The sequence below is a fragment of the Nematostella vectensis genome, chromosome 4 (assembly GCF_932526225.1).
Source record: "Nematostella vectensis chromosome 4, jaNemVect1.1, whole genome shotgun sequence".
NCBI classification, from domain to species: Eukaryota; Metazoa; Cnidaria; class Anthozoa; order Actiniaria; family Edwardsiidae; genus Nematostella; species Nematostella vectensis.
The window spans coordinates 9821424-9841359 of NC_064037.1; the positions used below are offsets into that span (position 1 = coordinate 9821424).

The 19936-nt window shown below is 41.3% G+C and overlaps 3 protein-coding genes and 1 long non-coding RNA gene across 5 annotated transcripts; 1 reads left to right on the top strand and 3 right to left on the bottom strand.

Annotated features, from left to right (window-relative positions):
• Positions 1–457: 457 nt before the first annotated feature.
• On the bottom strand, positions 458–7469 carry LOC116618978. The gene is made up of 8 exons (XM_032383247.2): positions 6647–7469; positions 5158–6232; positions 4044–4148; positions 3069–3180; positions 1892–2026; positions 1128–1214; positions 795–856; positions 458–626 (listed from the first exon to the last, which is right to left on the bottom strand). Exons 1-8 carry the CDS (start codon positions 6704–6706, stop codon positions 589–591), a joined length of 1674 nt encoding a protein of 557 aa, XP_032239138.2. The 5' UTR covers positions 6707–7469; the 3' UTR covers positions 458–588.
• Positions 7470–7641: 172 nt separating this feature from the next.
• Positions 7642–14176, bottom strand: LOC116618989. 2 transcript variants are annotated; one of them, XM_048727096.1, is made up of 15 exons: positions 13979–14175; positions 12797–12838; positions 11792–11845; positions 11634–11660; positions 10857–10937; positions 10702–10782; positions 9713–9769; positions 9526–9567; positions 9383–9412; positions 8631–8681; positions 8530–8556; positions 8363–8401; positions 8218–8287; positions 7974–8002; positions 7642–7831 (listed from the first exon to the last, which is right to left on the bottom strand). In XM_048727096.1, the coding sequence occupies exons 1-14, from the start codon at positions 14076–14078 to the stop codon at positions 7981–7983; spliced, it is 723 nt and encodes a 240-aa protein (XP_048583053.1). In that variant the 5' UTR covers positions 14079–14175; the 3' UTR covers positions 7642–7831; positions 7974–7980. The 2 variants fall into 2 exon arrangements, with proteins under 2 accessions (XP_048583053.1, XP_048583054.1); XM_048727097.1 differs by lacking the exon at positions 7974–8002 and having other exon boundaries at positions 13979–14176.
• Positions 14177–16641: 2465 nt separating this feature from the next.
• Positions 16642–19915, bottom strand: LOC5513765 (S-acyl fatty acid synthase thioesterase, medium chain). The gene is made up of 5 exons (XM_032383246.2): positions 19693–19915; positions 18895–19033; positions 18315–18414; positions 17647–17893; positions 16642–16972 (listed from the first exon to the last, which is right to left on the bottom strand). The coding sequence occupies exons 1-5, from the start codon at positions 19862–19864 to the stop codon at positions 16821–16823; spliced, it is 810 nt and encodes a 269-aa protein (XP_032239137.1). The 5' UTR covers positions 19865–19915; the 3' UTR covers positions 16642–16820.
• Positions 17819–19494, top strand: LOC125561968. Its single transcript, XR_007307675.1, has 2 exons — positions 17819–18061; positions 18676–19494. It is a non-coding gene; the product is annotated as an uncharacterized LOC125561968 (long non-coding RNA).
• Positions 19916–19936: the final 21 nt, after the last annotated feature.

The window sequence follows — 19936 nt, forward strand, 5'->3', positions numbered from 1 at the left end:
TTCTAAGTATAAACAATGACAGACGAGTGCATCATCAGTTTCCTTTAATGTGACATTCGAGGTCACAGGTGCGAGAACAAGGCCGATGGAGGGAGGGGTTAGGGGGGAGGGGAAGGGAAAGGGGCGAGATCATTGTAAATTTCTACAGTAAGTGCCACATCTATAGTTGAGCTGACTCGTTTTAACGATCTAATTGCGGTAGCAATAATAACCTGTAAATCAAGTAAACGAAAATTGTGTTGGTAGTAGTAGAGCTGTGGAGGTGCGCGCTATGATTATTATGATGATGACGATGTTCATGATGATAATAACGATGTTGGTGATGATGGTGTTGCTATGATTATAATGATGATGATGAGAAGGAGGAGTGGATGTGGTGGCCATGATGATACAAAATAAATAGCAGATTTATTTTTGCTTTACTGAAATAAAAATCGCCCTTGCATGAAGCTCATTATAGATTTTAGAATGTTTTATTGCTGCATTTAGCATATTAAAAACATATTTTGCCTGCAAAGACTTTCATCGGTGATTTTCGGCTTTCGACATCGATACATATTGTATATAGTATGGCTACAAAATAAACAGTCACTTTTTCTTGATCTTTTTTACCATTTCTGGTAGATCTGTGAAAAAAAGGTGATGATAGGATTAGTACTCTCGTAAACGGAAAAAAAAGTATAAAAGCTCGAGTTTTGTGTATGGCTTGCAAATTGCCCTTCTTTACCTCCACACCATTATTTATCCTCCCTCCCTCCCTACCTGCCTGCCTAACAGAGGTAATATCCACTTACTTTGTTCCCTTGCTAATGACTTGGGATCATTGACAATTCTAAGTTTCTGCGTGAACTCTCCTCTAGTTGCCAAACACAAAAAAGTACATAAGATTCAGAAATGCAAATCAAATCAAGTGATATTTCTTGGAAAAGCTAGTATAAAGCATACCGCGAAAAATAAAAATGAATATTCAATGGAGCAAATGCATGTACTCAGAAGTGAGAATGTTTTATCAAGCTGTAGCAGGGGGAGTGGCCGAGAAAAATTACTAGTAGGGGCGTGGCTATGTCCCCCTTAGAATAATCACAAATAGTTATGTGTAGCTCGCCTCTAGTGCATGAGTATTATACCTCATGAAGGGTGTTATCATCTTGATAAGAAGCTTAAGTTTAAACTCTGGTTTGTAGATTATCATCTTTTCAAGTTTCTTAAGATATCTGAAAGAAGAATAAAAAAGGTATGACTCGATTTTGAACTCTGCAACTGTCAGAATCTGGGTTTTCTTCTCCATATCGTTCTATCACGAGGTGTGTGGTAGTGATGTCTTGACTCGCGCGTGCGAATGTTTGGCTTAGGGCGCGTTTTTTTGCTCGTGATTCTGGAATGAGAATGATTAGAATAGAAAAAGCGCGTGTTCGTTTGTCCTGCCTTCCCATTCCGGAATGGAATAAAGGCCATATCACCCATTCTGATAGCTGTAGCAGAATGACTTGAATGCCATTCTGAACATTCTCTACCAACCACTCCCATTCCAGAATGATAGGAAAAAACCGCACCCTTAGACTTTAATGACATGAATTAAATGCTTGATGTGTGGCTCACAACCCCCCTAAACAGGGAAAAATTGGAACGCTTCACGAATTTGGGTGTCATCCTTATCCGTATATGGATAACAACAAGCTAAAGGAATCTTGAAAAAACACCATTGTTATCCGTTGGCTTGCGCGTAGACACAACATACGTGAAATGAATGAAAAAAAGAAGAAAGTGGGAGGGCTGGTATAACACGCCCGAAGGAAGCCCAGAACTAGTAAATGATGGTTTCTTTCCTCATGCCAAAAAACATCGCATTCTCCTCTCAGGGGTAGGGTCGGGGGGAGGCAGTTAGACTCACTTGTCTTGTAGATGGTCGTAAAACTTGCCCATCCATCGTAATGTCATCATGTGCGTGTTCGGTACATCTAGGCAGCGGTATACAAGAATAAATCTATCCGTTTTGACATTCTGTTCCAGGAAACTCTCCGTAAATCTGCCGCGAAATGAGATGTTTTTGGAATCTTGTGACTCCTTTCGGTCATAACAACTATAGCGCGGTGCAGCAGGAAGTACAGTTTTGGAGGCATAGCTCGCTTAAATACAAGTATTGTTTATGGTATAGCTAACACGGTAGAGACAATCTTCTAACACACTACTAGCACAACAAAGTATTCTATAATGCAGTAGTGTTTAGCTTGGTACCATACAGTATTGTTCGGCAAGGTACGCTAGAGCACATTTTAGTAAAGTGTTAAGCCTGATGCACACTGGCAATATAATGACATAACAAGATAGGCGCGCGCATTCTTATGTCCTTATTTTCAAGTGTGAAGGGTGCGACTTATGGCAATAACGTCGACATAATAACGTGGAGATACCGACATAAAAGAAAAAACATGTTTTTTCCCTTATGCCATTATGTCAAATTCTTATGTTGTTATGTCGTTATATCGCCAGTGTGCATCAGGCCTTATACGGAAAGGCCGCAAGAGCACTTTATAGCAGGACAGAGTAAAGCACGCAAAAGAATGGCGCATGAATGGAGGTACGGCGCCAGGTGCGCAGCCTGAAGTTACTGGCGGAGGGGCGCGTGCATAGATATCATATGGAAGAAGTACTACATTCTTTACTAAAAACAATACTTCTTTGTTTTCGAAAAAGCCCAAATAAATAAGCAATGCATGACGATACGCAATAGCGTATAGTGCCATACGCGTGGCTAGGAGTGAGCGAAAGGGACGCGCCCAATAGGGGACTTGGCGCTAAGAGATCACGTGCCCTTTTGGGTGGCAAACTAGCGTGCGCTCAGTCTTTTAGCGGAAAAATTACAGCAACAAAAAGCAAGTAATTTCGCGCTAACGAATAAGCCAGAAAGTTTTTTTTCGATTCTTCCTTGAAGAATCGCCAAATTGTAGACTTTTATCATATGACATCTATGTCTGTGAATTTTCCTACTTTTCCATAATGCAGGGGGAGGTGAAGCAAATCCTGCTGCGCGCCAGGAAATGTTTTTTTTAAACATTGCGTTTGCTCACGTTAACAGCTGATCCAGTATTCTCTCATATAACTCATGATCTTCAAATTCATGTTTTTGAGGCGCTTTGAACGGGTCCAGGTAGATTATGTGTTCACCCATTGAGTTCTTTTCTAAAAAGTAAAAATACAGTGAAGGATTGGTAAGGGACGATGGGGGGAAATCGGTAAGGGTGATGTGAGTGGGTGTCCCGGGATATGTGAGGGGTGCCCTTGGGGTATGTAAGGGGTGTCCCTGGGGTATGTGAGGGGTGTCCCTGGGGTATGTAAGGGGTGTCCCTGGGGTATGTAAGGGGTGTCCCTGGAGTATGTAAGGGGTGTCCCTGGGGTATGTGAGGGGTGTCCCTGTGGTATGTGAGGGGTGTCCCTGGGCTATGTGAGGGGTGTCCCTGGGGTATGTGAGGGGTGTCCCTGGGATATGTAAGGGGTGTCCCTGGGATATGTAAGGGGTGTCCCTGGGGTATGTAAAGGGTGTCCCTGGGGTATGTGAGGGGTGTCCCTGGGGTATGTAAAGGGTGTCCCTGGGGTATGTGAGGGGTGTCCCTGGGGTATGTAAGGGTGTCCCTGGGGTATGTGAGGGGTGTCCCTGTGGTATGTGAGGGGTGTCCCTGGGGTATGTGAGGGGTGTCCTTGGGGTATATGAGGGGTGTCCCTGTGGTATGTGAGGGGTGTCCCTGTGGTATGTGAGGGGTGTCCCTGTGGTATGTAAGGGGTGTCCCTGTGGTATGTGAGGGGTGTCCCTGGGGTATGTGAGGGGTGTCCCTGTGGTATAAGAGGGGTGTCCCTGTGGTATGTAAGGGGTGTCCCTGGGGTATGTGAGGGGTGTCCCTGGGGTATGTGAGGGGTGTCCCTGTGGTATGTGAGGGGTGTCCCTGTGGTATGTGAGGGGTGTCCTTGTGGTATGTAAGGGGTGTCCCTGGGGCATGTAAGGGTTGTCCTTGGGTGGTTATGTGAGAGCAATAACCTTTGCTACTTACTTCCATAAGTAATAATGTCCAGGTACGGCTCAAGTTTTTGTAGATTTGCCATCTTGTCTTTCGTGTCGACCGGACTTGAAGTTTCGGGGGTTTGTCCTCCTGGAACTTTTACAAACAATGTATTCAATATCCTTGTGACTTTTTGACGGCAAACTCGCGCACCAGGTTTTAGCAAAAAATAATAACAACAACAACAATAAACTTATTTAGCGTTTACGGCTCCACCAGGAGGGTTCTATGTCAGATAGGGCTTATTTTTATTGAAATAATTTATTACTTTACAATCTCTGACACTTAGAAACACAATCTTAGAAATACCTGACGCTTTTAAATATCTGATGCACTTTGTAAAAATGCCTGACGCACTTTGTAAAAATGCATGACGCACTTTGTAAAAATGCATGACGCATTTTGTAATACCTGACGCATTTTGTAATACCTGACGCACATTGTAATACCTGACGCACATTGTAATACCCGACGCACATTGTAATATCTGACGAACATTGTAATACAAGACGCATTCTGTAATACCTGACGAGCATTGTAATACCTGACGGACATTGTAATACCCGACGCACATTGTAATACCTGACGCACATTGTAATACCTGACGCACATTGTAATACTTGACGCACTTTATTAAGGGTGGAAGCGCGTGTATGGATAGACCAAAAGTAATACATTTCTCTTGATATTAGACCCTGTCGACATGACGGAAAAACATGACGTGACGCTTCAAATAAGCCCATTTCATATCGAATAAGGCGAAGAATTTTCCTGAGTTGTTAGAAACTTATAGCAAACAAAATATCAAGTGCGACTTTTTTTAAATTGATGCGACTTTTTGTAAAGTGTCATTGAAATTTGAGCGTTTCGTCCCTGAGCTGATACACAGGGCAATGATGATCAAGGAAAAATATCTTAAAAAGCCAAAATCTGGTTTTGTGCACTTCAGCCTCACGTTATTTGTGTTTTCAAAATCAGTCCGTAATACAAGGAGCCTATAGCCACTGAAGAAATTGTGTCTTCTCTCTCTATCTGGAATTGCAAGTTTTCCAGGTTTTTCCGTTACGTCGACCCTGTCCGTTCTGCTGGTTATGATAATACTCACGATGTATCGGTAACCCCGCCTTCACCACTGATGATATCTGCCGTTTGATCGCCGACGAAATCTTAGGAAACTCAAACCGGAATCCTTCTTCCTCCGCCTTGACGTCACCCTCGACTTCTTTGCTATCGCCTGAGACGTGATGGGCAGACTTTTCTGCTGTTTTTGAGTCATCTCCCCAGATCATTTGAGTAATGCGGTTGCATTCCCTTTGGAATACACTGTCAGTCAATCCTTCCCATTCATCGTTATCCACATTGTCATCTGCTGTAGGTTTAGACTCACTTTTCCAGAACGGAATCTGGAAAATACTTTTTCTTTCTCTTTCGCCACTTGTTCCCGGTGCGTCTGACAGAACTACGCTTTTTTGTTGACTCGTGCCACCGGCTCTTGTTGCACCATCAGCATCGTCCACTTGCAGAAGGCTCGTTTGTCTAGTTGCTACATTTCCTGGAGTGCTTCCCGATTCATCAGCCCATTCATCATCCTTTACAATGTCACTTGATGAGCTGTGAACCCCGTCATAAAAAGAAACTCGCTTGGTGTTAGAAGCTTGAGGTAAGGCCCCTATTTGCCCTTGCCCATCTTTAGTAGCATCGTTGCTTTTCTTTAATCTTCTAGACTTCGCTTTCAAACGCGACTTTTTTCGCCTCTCTGTCTCCTCGCCGCTGCTATAACTCTCACTACTACTATCTCTACTTTTAGGCATTGGTTCCTTTCTTACAGACTTCTTCCTGATACCCGATCTACTAGTCGCTACCTTTACCAGCTTCACCACCTCCGCCATCACTACATCAGTGTCTAAGGTAGCCGCACTCCCTATCTCATGCAGTACACCAATTTGCCCTATTCTGATCACTTCGCTTTTCTCAGCTGTCTCACTAGAGCTTCCACTTGTATTCCTTTCATTACTGCTATTCTCGTGTGGAGACGGAAGCCTTTCGTACGCTTGTAATAACTCTGCGCACTTGTCTTCGTCTTGGAGGACTTCGCGAGCGCATTGAAATATGCGCTGGATAAAATCGTATGTTATTCTTTGTTCTTCAGCTGAAGAAGGGTACTTCCTGATGTTTTCCTCCTGTAAAAAATGCGAATGTTACTCCCGGGGAAACACCGTCAACAGCGCGTGAGTGCTGCAAGCCTCCTCAGACAAAGATTATGTATTTTTATTTTATTTTTGCAGGGTGGCCCATTAAGCAAACGCTGGCATCCAGAGGGGCCCTCTGCTTTAACAATACATTCAATTTTTACAACCACAAACACAGTAATCTTTTTTTAAGAAAATGTTTCTTATCTCCATCATCTCTATTGAATAAAAATACCTTATCATATCTAAGGAGTAGGGTATGAAATACCCTCAATTATTTCTATTTAAGTGTTGTACTATGAATACTTTAAAAATTAAGCTTTTAGTAACTCTTATATTTAAGAAGTAGCAAGTAACCCAAGTCAAGCTAACTAGCATCTAAGTGTTCTAAGTGTCAATACAAACCAGATTTTCGTAGGATAGTTTCTCAATCTTTTTGAGCTCGTCCTCGTATAGTTCGTCCATATCCCGCTACTTACACTTAAGGCTATCAATCCATACTGAGCAAACAAAACCACTTTTACACAAGGGAGCTAAGTGGTTGACGCTCTTTTACAAGCTATTATATTCGAAACAAAGTCATTAAGCCGTGATACCTATTTCGTTCAACATATTACGTCATAGTATGTGAGAATTCGTGGAGTATTCTGCTGCGCGCGCGGGAGTAATTGATTGTGTTGTTGTATGTTTTTTTTTTCATTGAAAGAGTCAAGTGTGAACCTCAGTAATCGAGAGTAAGGCCTTATCAGACATTTCACTTTGCCAAAAAAATCAAGTTGAAAGTTATAGAGAAATGGTGTCCCTTCTTTTCTTAAATAAATTACCAGTCACGTGTATCAGGGTGTTATTACTGCATCATCAAAAACCCTCATGGTGTAATTGGTTCTAATTGGTCAATAACGTGGTCTGGTGGTCTGACGATGGGTGGGGATGGATGCTTTCTCACACTTGGTAATTAGGTAGGATGACAAAATGGCGAACAGATCTCTTTAAAATCCGGCTTCCCTAATTAGGCCCGTACCCTGGCAGGGCAGGGGGGGGGGAATGGTTCGGAGAGTCCACTTTTGGTTTGCAATAAACGTGCTATTTGATACAACTATAAAACATTAGCATAAATTAGATAAGAAAAAGGCATTCTTGCACCCTGGTATGTCATAAAATTCAAACCTTTTTGTAGTCAAATCCGATGACACGTCCCGTGGAGATACTGCAATGGCATTTGTTTGTTCATTCGGGGGTGGATTTTTTTATCAGAAAACTAACTCCCTCTCCCCCCTCCCCCCCCCCCCCCCCCCCCCGGGAAAAATTAGGTCCACGTTTTCGGATTTCGCGTCCCCAAAGGAAAATCCTGGGCACAGGCCTGCCTGTATGTTTATGCATCAAAGACAGATAGACACAGAGACTGTGGGATTTTGGTTTACTGTATAGCTTAACAAAGTAAAAACGGACAGAAAACGTTTAGAGAAACGCGAGTACTATGTATAATTACAAAATCAGTTAAACATTAGACAACAACACTACAGTCATCATCTCTACTTGATGATACATAGAAACATGGATGAATTTACCATTTACTGTCGCCTAGCCACGCTGAAAGTAAAAAATAGGAGAAAACATTAGAGCAAGTCCCCAGCAGAGCGAGTGACCCCCTTCTTAAAGCAAGAGCGTGTTAGCATCTGAAAGAATGAGAATGCTCAAATTTATAAGATTTGTATTATTAGATAGCACACACCTTTACATTAGGCCTGGCTTTTGCGCTTTCTGTGAATGCAAGCAGAACGGATGGCACAGATGTATTAGCTGGAAGTGAGGTAGAGATTGAACATTCTAGTCAAGGGGACCAGAGTTTCAGGCGTGTTTTCAGACGGTTCTATATTGGTTTTCCCTTTAGATTTCTTGTTTTCGAATTTTTGGATGAGAACACGCAACAATTAAGCGCCAGGATTCACACGCAACCCCAAATAGTTTATACTCACATCGCGTCTCTTATCAGGCGTGCAACTGCGCTAGGCATGTGCTCCCCTCGCTTGTGGAGGGTCTTTATCCCTGAGAAAAAAATAAATGTAAAATAAAATTATAAAAAACACCCCACCAGGAAAAAACATCGGCTCCTTCACTTACATTCGTATATTTCTCTCTTCTCCTTTAATAAAGACTCATCTAGGAAAAAAAAAATCGATTTAAGCCACAGGGAGTGCAAGCTCATAGTTCTTGTTTTTCTTTAGATTTGGAGGAAATTCCCCAATAGGGTATGATTAAACATTGAAATCAGTTCGCGTTTAACTCACCCTTTCGAAAGACTGGGACGTCATCGGCTGTAAGCAAAAGTACATCATATATAAGTTAGGAATTCATGTGCAGACAAAGATCCACAGGACCGAAAAGTTACCTGGTTTGGGTGGCGCCGGAATCTTGTCTGGTACATTGTACACTGCGCCGTCTGTCGTAAAAATTCAGTAACAATGATTATTAACGGGAAAGAAATTGAGTAGAGCGGTGCCTCTATAAGCGGTCATCTATCAAGTTCGTGTGCACTTTTTATAAAATTTTTATTTTTTGTCGCGCTACTGGGTATTCAGTTTTTTCCGCGCAATTACAATTCTTTCGAATCATTGAAGGCAAAATTATACCACAAAGGCAACATTACAGACGTTTAAAAAAAAAGAACCCCTGCAAATTGTCGAAATTCTTTATCTGCCTTTACCAGTTCTAGAATCAATTCAAATATGAATAACAGATTAATTGATAATTAATAACAAATACAATAGTCGTTACAATAATTGTCACAAGGTTGACAATTTACCGTGATATTGTAGCAAATTGAGAACTGTCGACATTTAGCAGCATATTGTAGAAAATTCTTAAGTGGCACCAAAATTACAATTTAATAGTGTACATAGACAACAGAAAACATAAAATACCGCCAACAAAGCTCAACTCAGATTGGCTTGCCCTTTCTTGACAAATAATTTGATTTGAACTTAATAGGTTAACAATTTACCGTAAATTGTTATTGGGTTATTGGAATAAATTGGAAACTGTCGGGCATTTAGTCCATTGAGGATCTTTCCCGCCTTTCGGGCATATAGCCATTGCGTAAAATAACAGGTACATAGTAAGACGCCGGCTATGGATACATACTGTTGTAGATCTCATCAGAGCTCAGTCCATCTACAAAAAATATGTCAATATCAGAATCAAAGTAGGGCAAATGTCAGAATCAAAGTAGCGCAAATAAAGCTCTTTTTTCCTCCATAATATTAGCATCCGTGGGGTATTCGTACCTTGGTTCAAAGGGTTGTCGTTACTAGGCCCCTCGGGAGTTCCTGCAAGAAAAACACATTCTAACCTGCTCTATTTTATCTTTCAAGATCATTTCTGCTTGATCTGGTTTGATCTCTGTCTGATCTGGTTTGATCTTTGCCTGATCTGGTTTGATCTCTGCATGATCTGGTTTGATCTCCGCCTGACCTGGTTTGATGACGTTGTACCCTGGTGGACTTCCCGGACCGCTTTCGGTGAGAATTTCTAGAAAAAGAATAACAAAATAAGTGGAATTTGGGTAAATCGAAAACTCGGATAATTCGAACCATCCAGCAAGGTGAATAGCCGCTCGAGAGTTAGCGAGTAGTTTGAGTTTTTATGGGTCCATTGTAGAATTAACATGATAAGAAAACGTATTGCTCTAAATACATTTATTTCTTTATTCAATTTCCACAAGTTAGACTGGTGCGGAAAATACAACAGTCCTAGGCTCCAAATCAAGTGCCCCCTTGAGTGTATTGTTAGTAAGCATTGCAAGCACTGTCACTGGGGGTGGTCACTGCCAGAGGGTTTATTGCGTCCCCAGTGGTTCTTTTACGTCCCTTCGGTTCAGGTTAGTGCATAGCCGTAGCAGGGCTCGAATTACTGGGGGGCACAATACAGAAAAATTATGAAAATATTACAGCCACGCCCCACTGGTCATTTCCTTATAATTTTCGAAAAAATTGGGGGGGGGCACGTGCCCCCAGTGCCCCCCCTGCTACGGCCCTGTAGTGCATAATCTAAGATTGAATTACTAAATAAGCATGTCGCAACATATTATAAGTTGTATGTGCCCCCGAATAGCTTGGGGAGTGATTGTGGATAAATGAAGCCTTTACTCCTCCAATGACCAAATCCATTTACTTCTCCCATCACAAAGAGCATACCCTCTACGCATGTTTTTCATGGTATCTTTGGCCGTGGACCTCCCCCTGTCACGCCCCTAAAGGCCAGCGAGGGTTAGAATGAAATATGGGACGTCGTCAAGGGGCGCTTGCCCGTGTTGGCACTTGCTATATCTTACTATATTTTGACATGTGTATGACTAATCACTCGAACAAGAAGTGTTTTGAGCAAGGTCACCAGTGACGTAGCCAGGATTTTTAACAGGAGGGGGCCCAAAGGACCCTTTCAAGGCACTTTCTTCTGTATACCTGGTACATCGCTGAAATGTCCCCTGAGGTTACTGATTCGTCTCTGGTGGTGTAGGGGGTCGCTGAATCGATCTTGGGCATCTGTAATGACGATATATAATATTCATATTAGTTTTGGAGAGGACCGACTGAAGTCACAAATACATTATATATACCTTCCGTAAGCTTTTTCAGAATTCGTCTTATTTTTTGCCTTTTCTCCTCAGCAGTCAGGAAAACATTTGACCTTTGCTTATCTAGGTGAGTGAGACCAGCGATATGAAAAATCATTTAAATACACATCACAATCACTATCACCATCGCCACAACCATCAACACCACCATCACTATCACTATAACCACCATTATCACCACCATCATTATCACTATTATCACCATCACAATCGCCATCACCACCATCACCAACACCATCATTATCACTATTATCACCATCACAATCGCCATCACCACCATTATCAACACTATCACCATTATCATCACGATCACGATCACTATTATCAACATCACCATCACCACCACCATCACTATTATCAACATCACCATCACTATCACCACTATCATCAACACCATCACTATCACTACCACCATCACTATTATCACCATCAGAATCATCATCACCATCAGTATTACTACCCAAATCACTATTATCACCATCTCCATCACTATCACCACCATCATCAACACCATAACTATCACTACCACCATCACTATTATCACCATCACTATTATCACCATCACCATCACTATCACCACCGCCACCACCATCACTATCACTACCACCATCACTATTATCACCATCACTATTATCACCATCACCACCATCATCACCACCATCATCACCAACACCAACATCAACACTTTCGCCGCAGTAATCGACATTGTTATCATCATAATAATTTTAAAACAACAAAAGATTAATTAGATTTACTTACCATCTCGACTCACACTCTGAGGCGTTTCTAAATAAAAAAAAAATTATGTATCCACCGAAATCTAATTATAATCTTAATGGTAAAACAATCATTGAACACTAGCCAAAGTTTTGTCCCAAATCTCCAAAAAACTTGAAAATGTACATCTCGAAACTTACCCTCAATCAGCTTTTCTAACAATTTATCATCTTCACCTGATCTTCCCTGGCGATCTGATAGAAAGGGTGCGACGAATTAGCGAACACGCAACAACTGCTGATACACAAAACGTGTGTCAAACTTGGAAGTGGCGTGGAGATAGTGTTGGGGGATGGTGGTAACTAGGGGGGTCTTGTTTTGGTAACTGGGGGAGGAGGGGAATAGTGTACGGAACATTGCTGAGAGTCAAGTTCGCTCCGGGATCCGCATGGTGTAACAGAAAAAAAGAAAAAGAGCGGAGAGCAAAAATACGTGGCCGGAGCTCATTAGGAGAAGAATAGTGTTAGGGGAGGGGGACAGATGGTCGTAACTGGGGGAAGTCTTGGGGTGGGTCACAGTGGTAACTTGGAAGGAGATAATAGTGTTGAATGATGGTAATTCACGGGAGGAGGAAAACAGTGTTGGGGCTATTATCACCATAACCAGGAGAGAATAGCGAGGAGAGGAGAGGAGATAATAGTGTTGAATGGTGGTAATTCACGGGAGGAGGAAAACAGTGTTGACCACCATATAAAAAGTTACTTTTTAGATGTCGTTTTAAACATGTTTTTTTGCTAATTTTAGTCACCAAAACGCCCTAGACCCAACACTGTTTTCCTCCTCCCCTGAATTACCACCATCCAACACTATTCTCTCCTCTCCTCACTATCCTCTCCAAATATTAACAGTAGCAGAACTTTCTATTACTAACCCCCCCTTCCCCCATTCAAAGTTGCTGTCTGGGGTTGATAGTTAAAGAATCCAACATTGATTTTGGGGAAGTGGGGAAGGGTTTTTTTTTTCTGAAACTGCATTTGGGGGTTAAAAATATCAACAGTTTTGTCGCTGATTGTAGCGTGACAGGGGAGGTGTTCGGGGGTCGTTAGAACTCCCTAGTCCCTCTCGAATTTTTGGTCTGGATCTATGTTATCTGAAATTCCTTTTTACTTTGTTGATGTCTATATGACAATTTTTATCATACACACCTGTTTCAGGTGTGTCATCTGGGTTCAAAATATTTGCTAGATCTGCAAACAAAGAAATTAAGAATCTTGTTATCTATCGCAAATATTTGTAAATACTGCTAGTACTTTTTTCCCTTATCAGGAAAATGTTCGATGAAAAGCTCCTGATTTTGGGGTATCTAAAGAAACACAATAGAGCAATTCTTTTTTTCATACGAAAACCAACTATCTGACGCGAGAGATAAAGCTGACATGAAACTGGAAAAAGAAATAAACAAAACTAGATTGCCGGTCATGGACTGTTTTCAAAGATACAGACCCATCTTTATAAAAGGCGTTAGTTAATGCATATGTTACGTTTTTTCTTTCGTATCAAACAGAGTTATGTATTAATTTAGAGCTCAGCATTTAGAAGTCTAGTGTCATGGGGATACAGCTGATCTCAGGGACATCAGTGATAATGGGATTCCTCTAGAATGGAAAAGAACCAGACTTTTTATTAGCTGTTTCAGATTTCCTTCGCCAATCACAGCGTGAAGAAATCTATTATTACTAATTGAATCCCCACAATACTCCACTCCGGACGCTCCGGACTCCGCACTGGTAAAACCAGATTCCAATATTGCACCCCATCGCGCCATACGGTAATAACAGCACAAATGCCATGCGAAGAATCTGGGCAGTGGTGGGCATTTTGTATCGTTTATTCATTAGAATTGCCATTACTTCTTTTATCAGGCTGACAGAAATGCCGACGCGGTGTCAACCGCGAATTAGAAATCTTCATGACCCGATGTGAACTCGATGTGACTTCCGTTGGGTATTGTAACGATATACTTCATAAACAGGATTCACAGAACTGGAGACCGTTTGTAATGAGATATAGTTGCGCGTGACTATACATTTTCGGACTTGTTACTGCTGTAGTGCTCAGACATTACGATAGCGTGATAGTTAATATTGGTAATCAGCTGACACTTCTCTCTGTATCCTAAAAAATATCTAAACGCCGCCACAATTTACAAAGCTTTTAATTAAATGATCTCGAGTGCATTGTCAAAGATAATGCAGCTACTAGGTAACGAATTCTACAGGAAAAAAACAAGGTGATGTCTCTCAAGACGGTTATAGTCCTGAATCCGACTCAACGGTTGAGGAGTCAAGATGGAGATGTCCCCAAACAATGAGTATTGTCTTACTTACCCTTCTCAATATCACTATCTGTTAAGGTTTTAGTGACTGCTTCATCGAAGAATACCACTAGGAAGGCCACGACAAGATACGTAAACATTTTCCCTCTCATTTTTGAGGTTTAGTGGAGATTATGATTTGAATTCTTCCTCACTAGCCTTGAGTTCGAGGTTGAACTGAGCGTTCCACTTGATGAGGGGATTTATCAAATCAAACCCGCCCGCCTAGTATCTGATTATCAAGTAGCCAATCAGATGCTGCCACGTCATAGGACGAGTGGTGACTGCTGGGCTGCGACAGTGATGGAATGTTTTGAATGTAGTTTTATTGTTATTTTTATCAAATCGTGTAATAAAATAGGCATCGAAGTTTGGACGGTTTAACAATTTTCGCGCGCTTTCATTCAGCACAAGTTTCTACAATTTCCCACACATATTTTATTACTTACCCCCCCCCCCCCCAACTACCTTTGAATTGGCATAGCGTTATCTGTGTTTTTCCGATTTTTTTTCTTATTTGGATCCAAATCCCGGACCCCGCGCGAATATCCTTCCAAACCCTATCAAACTCATGTCTTCTCATAGGCAGCAATTAAACTGCACGGGTAATAGACTGTGCTAGCGTCCTCTTGGCTCTGTGTCACCCATAAATGTTATAACAACCATAAATGTAAGAACACATCACCCATAAATGTAATAAACAGTCAACCATAAATGTGAGAACACGTCGCCCATAAATGTTATAAACCACGTTAACCATAAATGTAATAATACGTCGCCCATAAATGTTATAACTTATAATTTTGACTCATAGGAACAACATCAGACAACCAAACTTGGAAGATGTCATGTAGGTGTCAAAGGGGGTGCAACGATATGTCAACTGAGCATGACATCATCGATGATGTCACTAAAGACGGCAATACTCATCTCATCATAAAAACATCATATAAAGCGATATAACTTGGCAGATGTCAGGTAGGTGTCAAGGGGGGTGCAACGATATGTCAACTGAGCATGACATCACCGATGATGTCACTAAAGACGGCAATACTCATATCATCATAGAAACATAAGGCGGTCTAACTTGGCAGATGTCATGTGGGTGTCAAAGGGGGTGTAACGATATGCCAACTGAGCATGACGTCATCGATGACGTCACTAAAAACGACAATACTCATATCTTATCATTGAAACATCATTAGGCGGTCTAACTTGGCAGATGTCATATAGGTGTCAAGGGGGGTGCAACGATATGTCAACTGAGCATGACGTCATCGATGATGTCACTAAAGACGGCAATCCTTATATCATCATAGAAACATAAGGCGGTCTAACTTGGCAGATGTCATGTGGGTGTCAAGGGGGGTGCAACGATATAGTGCCTCGGCATGACGTCATCGATGACGTCACCAAAAACGGCATACTCATAACTAATCATGACGCATGTACACAAACCAAACCATCAATTCTTGGGACTGCTTGATCACTGGCCTGGCCTTGGCAGCTTTGCGAGCGAATTATTATCTATAGTCATTTAGCTTTTTATCCTTTATCAATATAAAAATCACACACACACAACTCGTTAGGGGGCTTAAAATGGTATAAAGTTAGAGGGGGGTTTGGATTTATACGGCCTGCATGAATGGTACTATGGTCAGGGTGATTAGCATATAAGTGGTATGAGTGGAAAGGAGGCCGGGGGTAATGGGTCTTGGTTTGTCATCCCCGTCAATGAATTCCGAAGAAGATCAAGTGTAAAAACGTCTTTAGAAGAATACGATTCAGAAGCAGAACTTCGACTTTTCTCGGGCATGACAGCCATTTCCTTTCTCTGTATTTATACGCGGCGTCTTGATTGGCTCATAATCTGCGACGATAGACCTTTACACTAGAACACTAGCAGTCGACTTGAATATACTCGAATATACTTTCATAACTGAACATGTGGACACAAGCGCGCAGTCAAATGTACCTAGACATTTGAGACGCATGTGTGCACCGCACGCAATTCTTTTGCTGTACATGTAGACGCAAAGGCGTCGAATCTCTTTTTGTATTTATTCACGAAGGTACGGCTATTATATAATATATTCCAAAACCATGTGAAAATCGATTAAAAAAGGCTAACAACCGACGAATTTTTCTGTGGGCACCAGATATATGCTTGAGGGTCCACAGCGCTCTATTTCTTTCCCCGGCCAAGAAAGCATCACGGGTCGGTAGAGACCTTTTGGGAGCGCCCACAAGGAACGCTGGGTCACCGAGCATGTGTTACGGCCGCAAAGACCACTGGGTATCTAATTACGTAAGTCCTGCCTCTTCATCATCAAGAACGTAGGAACAGCCTCTATCTCTATCTGCTGGTGTGCGTCGGACCTTGTGGTCTGCGTCGACAGTTGATTATGGTAAAATTTAGAAAGTGTTCAGGGGCGTGGGTTGAACGTCGCTGAACACTTTCTGAAATCTTACCACTCCGCTTCTGACATAGAGCTCATACCTATTGAAAAAATAACAAACAACTGCGACTCCATCCGCAAAGCAAGAGAAGCCACACTGATAGCTCGCGCTGGCACTCTTGAACCAGGTGGCCTCAACCGGCGTGAAGAACCGTTTAGTAATCCACACCCCCCTATTTACCATCATCCACTATCAAGTTACTCCTTACTCAATTACTATTTTTATCGTTTGTAAGTTTAATCATCAATGAACTTTGTACATATATACTAGCTGTAACATGCCACTGTAACTTATTTATAACCTGAAAAAGGCAGGTATTGGCCTGCCGAGATATCGTTTTTTTTTAAACAACTCTGCGTTGTTGTCGACATTTTTTTTACAGGTTTTATTCTTTATCATCGTGACGTCGCTGTTGCTGACTTTGAGAATATAGGGAGAAGATGGCTTTCTATCAAGTCCAGAAGGGGCCGCTCGTTGTTGAAGAAATAAAAATGTCCGCCCGGGAGCACGTGACTGGAAAATTCCCCAGTCGTAAGTTCACTGAATCCTGTAATATGGAAGTAATAATTACTATCTTGGTGAAGTTAATAAAATTTAATGAGGATACAAAAACTGACTATTGGAGTATGCTATTAAGCATACTCCAATTATTGTTTGCATTTTTTTAAAACATAAGTCAACAAACTTTTGCCGACTGCTACATACGCCATCAATCCTCATCTTAGCCGTTTTAGCTTCTATAAATAAAAATAAATTTTAGCTAGAGCGCATTTTTGCTCGACGCCTTTTCCCCTTGTGCAACATGATTTTGCCAATCAAAGAAAGAAATTACTCGCTAGGAGCCCAATTGTTGTTTTTTTTTTAATCAAAAACAATCGAAACAAGCGCAAGATAAACACGCCCTATTTTAAACCACCTTCTTCCATCCAATCTCGTTCTCAAAGCTCACTCACCTTTGTGCCATCGGTATAAGGTAGGTAGGTACGTTATATGATATTATATATTGTCCTGAAATGTAATTCTATTGTTCTTTGGACGTTCTTTTGTCCGTAGTTCTTTTGTTCTTTGGACGTTCTTTTGTTACCTGGGCTGTGGGTACGATATTGTCATCTATCATACTGTTGGTGCGGGAGTCATTGTCAATCGATTCCTAGTGCCGGCATAGAACAAGAGGCTAGAGAAGAACACTCGCTACGCAGGCTACTGAGTTTACGTACCCACCTTTTTTTTCGTGAAGGTCTTTATCCCCATCGAAGCTCGTTATTGGACAGGAGAGAATCGACTCCGTTGATTCCCCTGAGTACCTGTACTTCTCTAAAAGCGTGAGATCTGCACGTAGCATTTTTACACTCAAGTCCATTATCTCTTTATTTTCTAGTATCGCACTCGGAGTTCCGCCCCAACTTCGGAGACGCTCCGCCAAATCTTCGTCTGAAAGGTCGTTATATCCTCGGGAAGGTCTCGGAATCTGGAACATAGTAAAACAAGAACAGACGAGATGCACTATTCAAATGGTCTAGATTGAGGATTTACTAAAAGAATAATCGATAGATTGAGCATATATATACAAGGAGCAAGCGAGGAACCACATTTACCTGAAGATAAGGCATCCTATAAACTGCAAGTACTTTACTAAGTAAGTAATCAACTGAGTTTGTTTCGGGAATTAAACCGATCATTTTCTTATGTTTAGAAATGCTGGATGAGTGTATTATGAAGATGTTGTAAACTCCTTTTTGGTAAAAGTTGGAAGAATTTGTTAGTGTCATCCTACCTTGCATGCTATATTATTACTACTTTGCTAGCAGTGGTCTCTTTGAGGGACTCCAGCCTTTTAGCCCAGCGAACACAAAGTCAAAGAGACCTCTGCTAGCAGGGTGTATTATTACCTGTGGGGCACTTGCTCCAGATACAAGTAAATGACAAGCTTCTATTCCATATTGATACTTTAACTTAACAGCAACCTCATAACAAAAAAGTGCCCCAAAACTGAAAAACAATGGTCAAAATACTGTTTTTGCCAAAATGTTGGAGGTGGACAGGGGTAGTGTACGGGGAAGGGCAGGGTGGAAACCTGGTCTCCCCACTTTTCTGAGCACATGTTTTTTTCCATGAATGAATGGTTTACATGTACGACCTAAATATTTATGAACCATTGCGCAAAAATTGATTGCTTGATAAAAAGACAATATTATACATCTTTAAAACTGTTTGTATTCATTTTTAGCGGTACCCTTTTGTCAAACACAGGTACTCCCTCGCTCAAAGCCAACGTCCTTCCACCCCAACCACCTTCGCCCCCACCCCAACTTTTTGGACCTTCCACCCTGGTGGAATAAAGGCTTTGGTCCTTAAAACCATTAAGACAGACAATTCCTAAAGGGGAGAGAGGAATGAAGGTAACAACCATACTGTATCAAATATCACACTTTCCTTTGTCAACTGACTTTCCTTTGTTCAAAAGCTTACCTGTGTCCCCAAAAGGCGAACTGCTTTCTCCCAAGTTCTTTGTGGCTGTCTTTGCAAAAGTCAGAAACTAATGCTTGCCAATCTTGATAGAATGGTTCCTTGTATCTGTTCTCCCTCCCAGGCAAGCATACAGCATGGACTTGAAAGTAACAAATTTAAAAATATTAAATCAAGCATAGCAAGTTTACAGTGGATTATTTAGTTGCCAATATGAAAAGACTTAGAATAGTTTTCACTAAAATGCTGGACAATCTATGATCTCACAGCATGGAGAAATCCATTATGAAGTTACCTGAATTCTAAAATCGCTTCGCTTGAGAGTCAAACACAATTTTAAAAGCTCTTTAGCTTTCATTTTTTTTTTTCACAATTAGGAATAATATTGTCAATTTTCAAGAAATTTCCTCATTAATAGAACTCCTGACCGTAGCCTTGGGCTACCTGTGGATTAGTAGCTTTTCATGTGCATTTGAATTAAAAATTCTCTGTAATTTTTTTTTCTTACATTGATCTACATTAGAGAAAGATTGTTTGATTGTCATCAGATCTTTTACTATTTTGACAATCTAAATGACCATTAAACTTCTAAATTTATGTTCACTCAGTCGTGAATATTGAACACAACATCAAGTAGATTATTCAGTAATGTTTGATTTTAAACAATATCTCTTCGATTTCCTGTTCATATAATGCAAAAAGGGCTTTATATTCTTCGCTTGCGGTTTTTGTTATTTTGAAACAGTGAAAAAGCCAAATATTTACCAAAGCACTCACAAAAACATTAATCATAATAACAACCTTCGATCCCTGTGTTTTGTAGCTTCCGTCCCCACGAACCCGTGTAGTAGCTGGTTCCGCCTCCCGCCCAGGGAAAGCAGATCAAATTGACCGACGAATCAGCCTTTTGGAAGCGGCATCGCAACCATTTCGAGCTCATAACATTCGAGCGTTTTAGTAAACTATAGCGCATTTGTGCCGGGAGTGCCAACTCCGAAGTTAATGAGTGCCAGATCACGTGACGTTCGGCTATTTTTAGGACCCT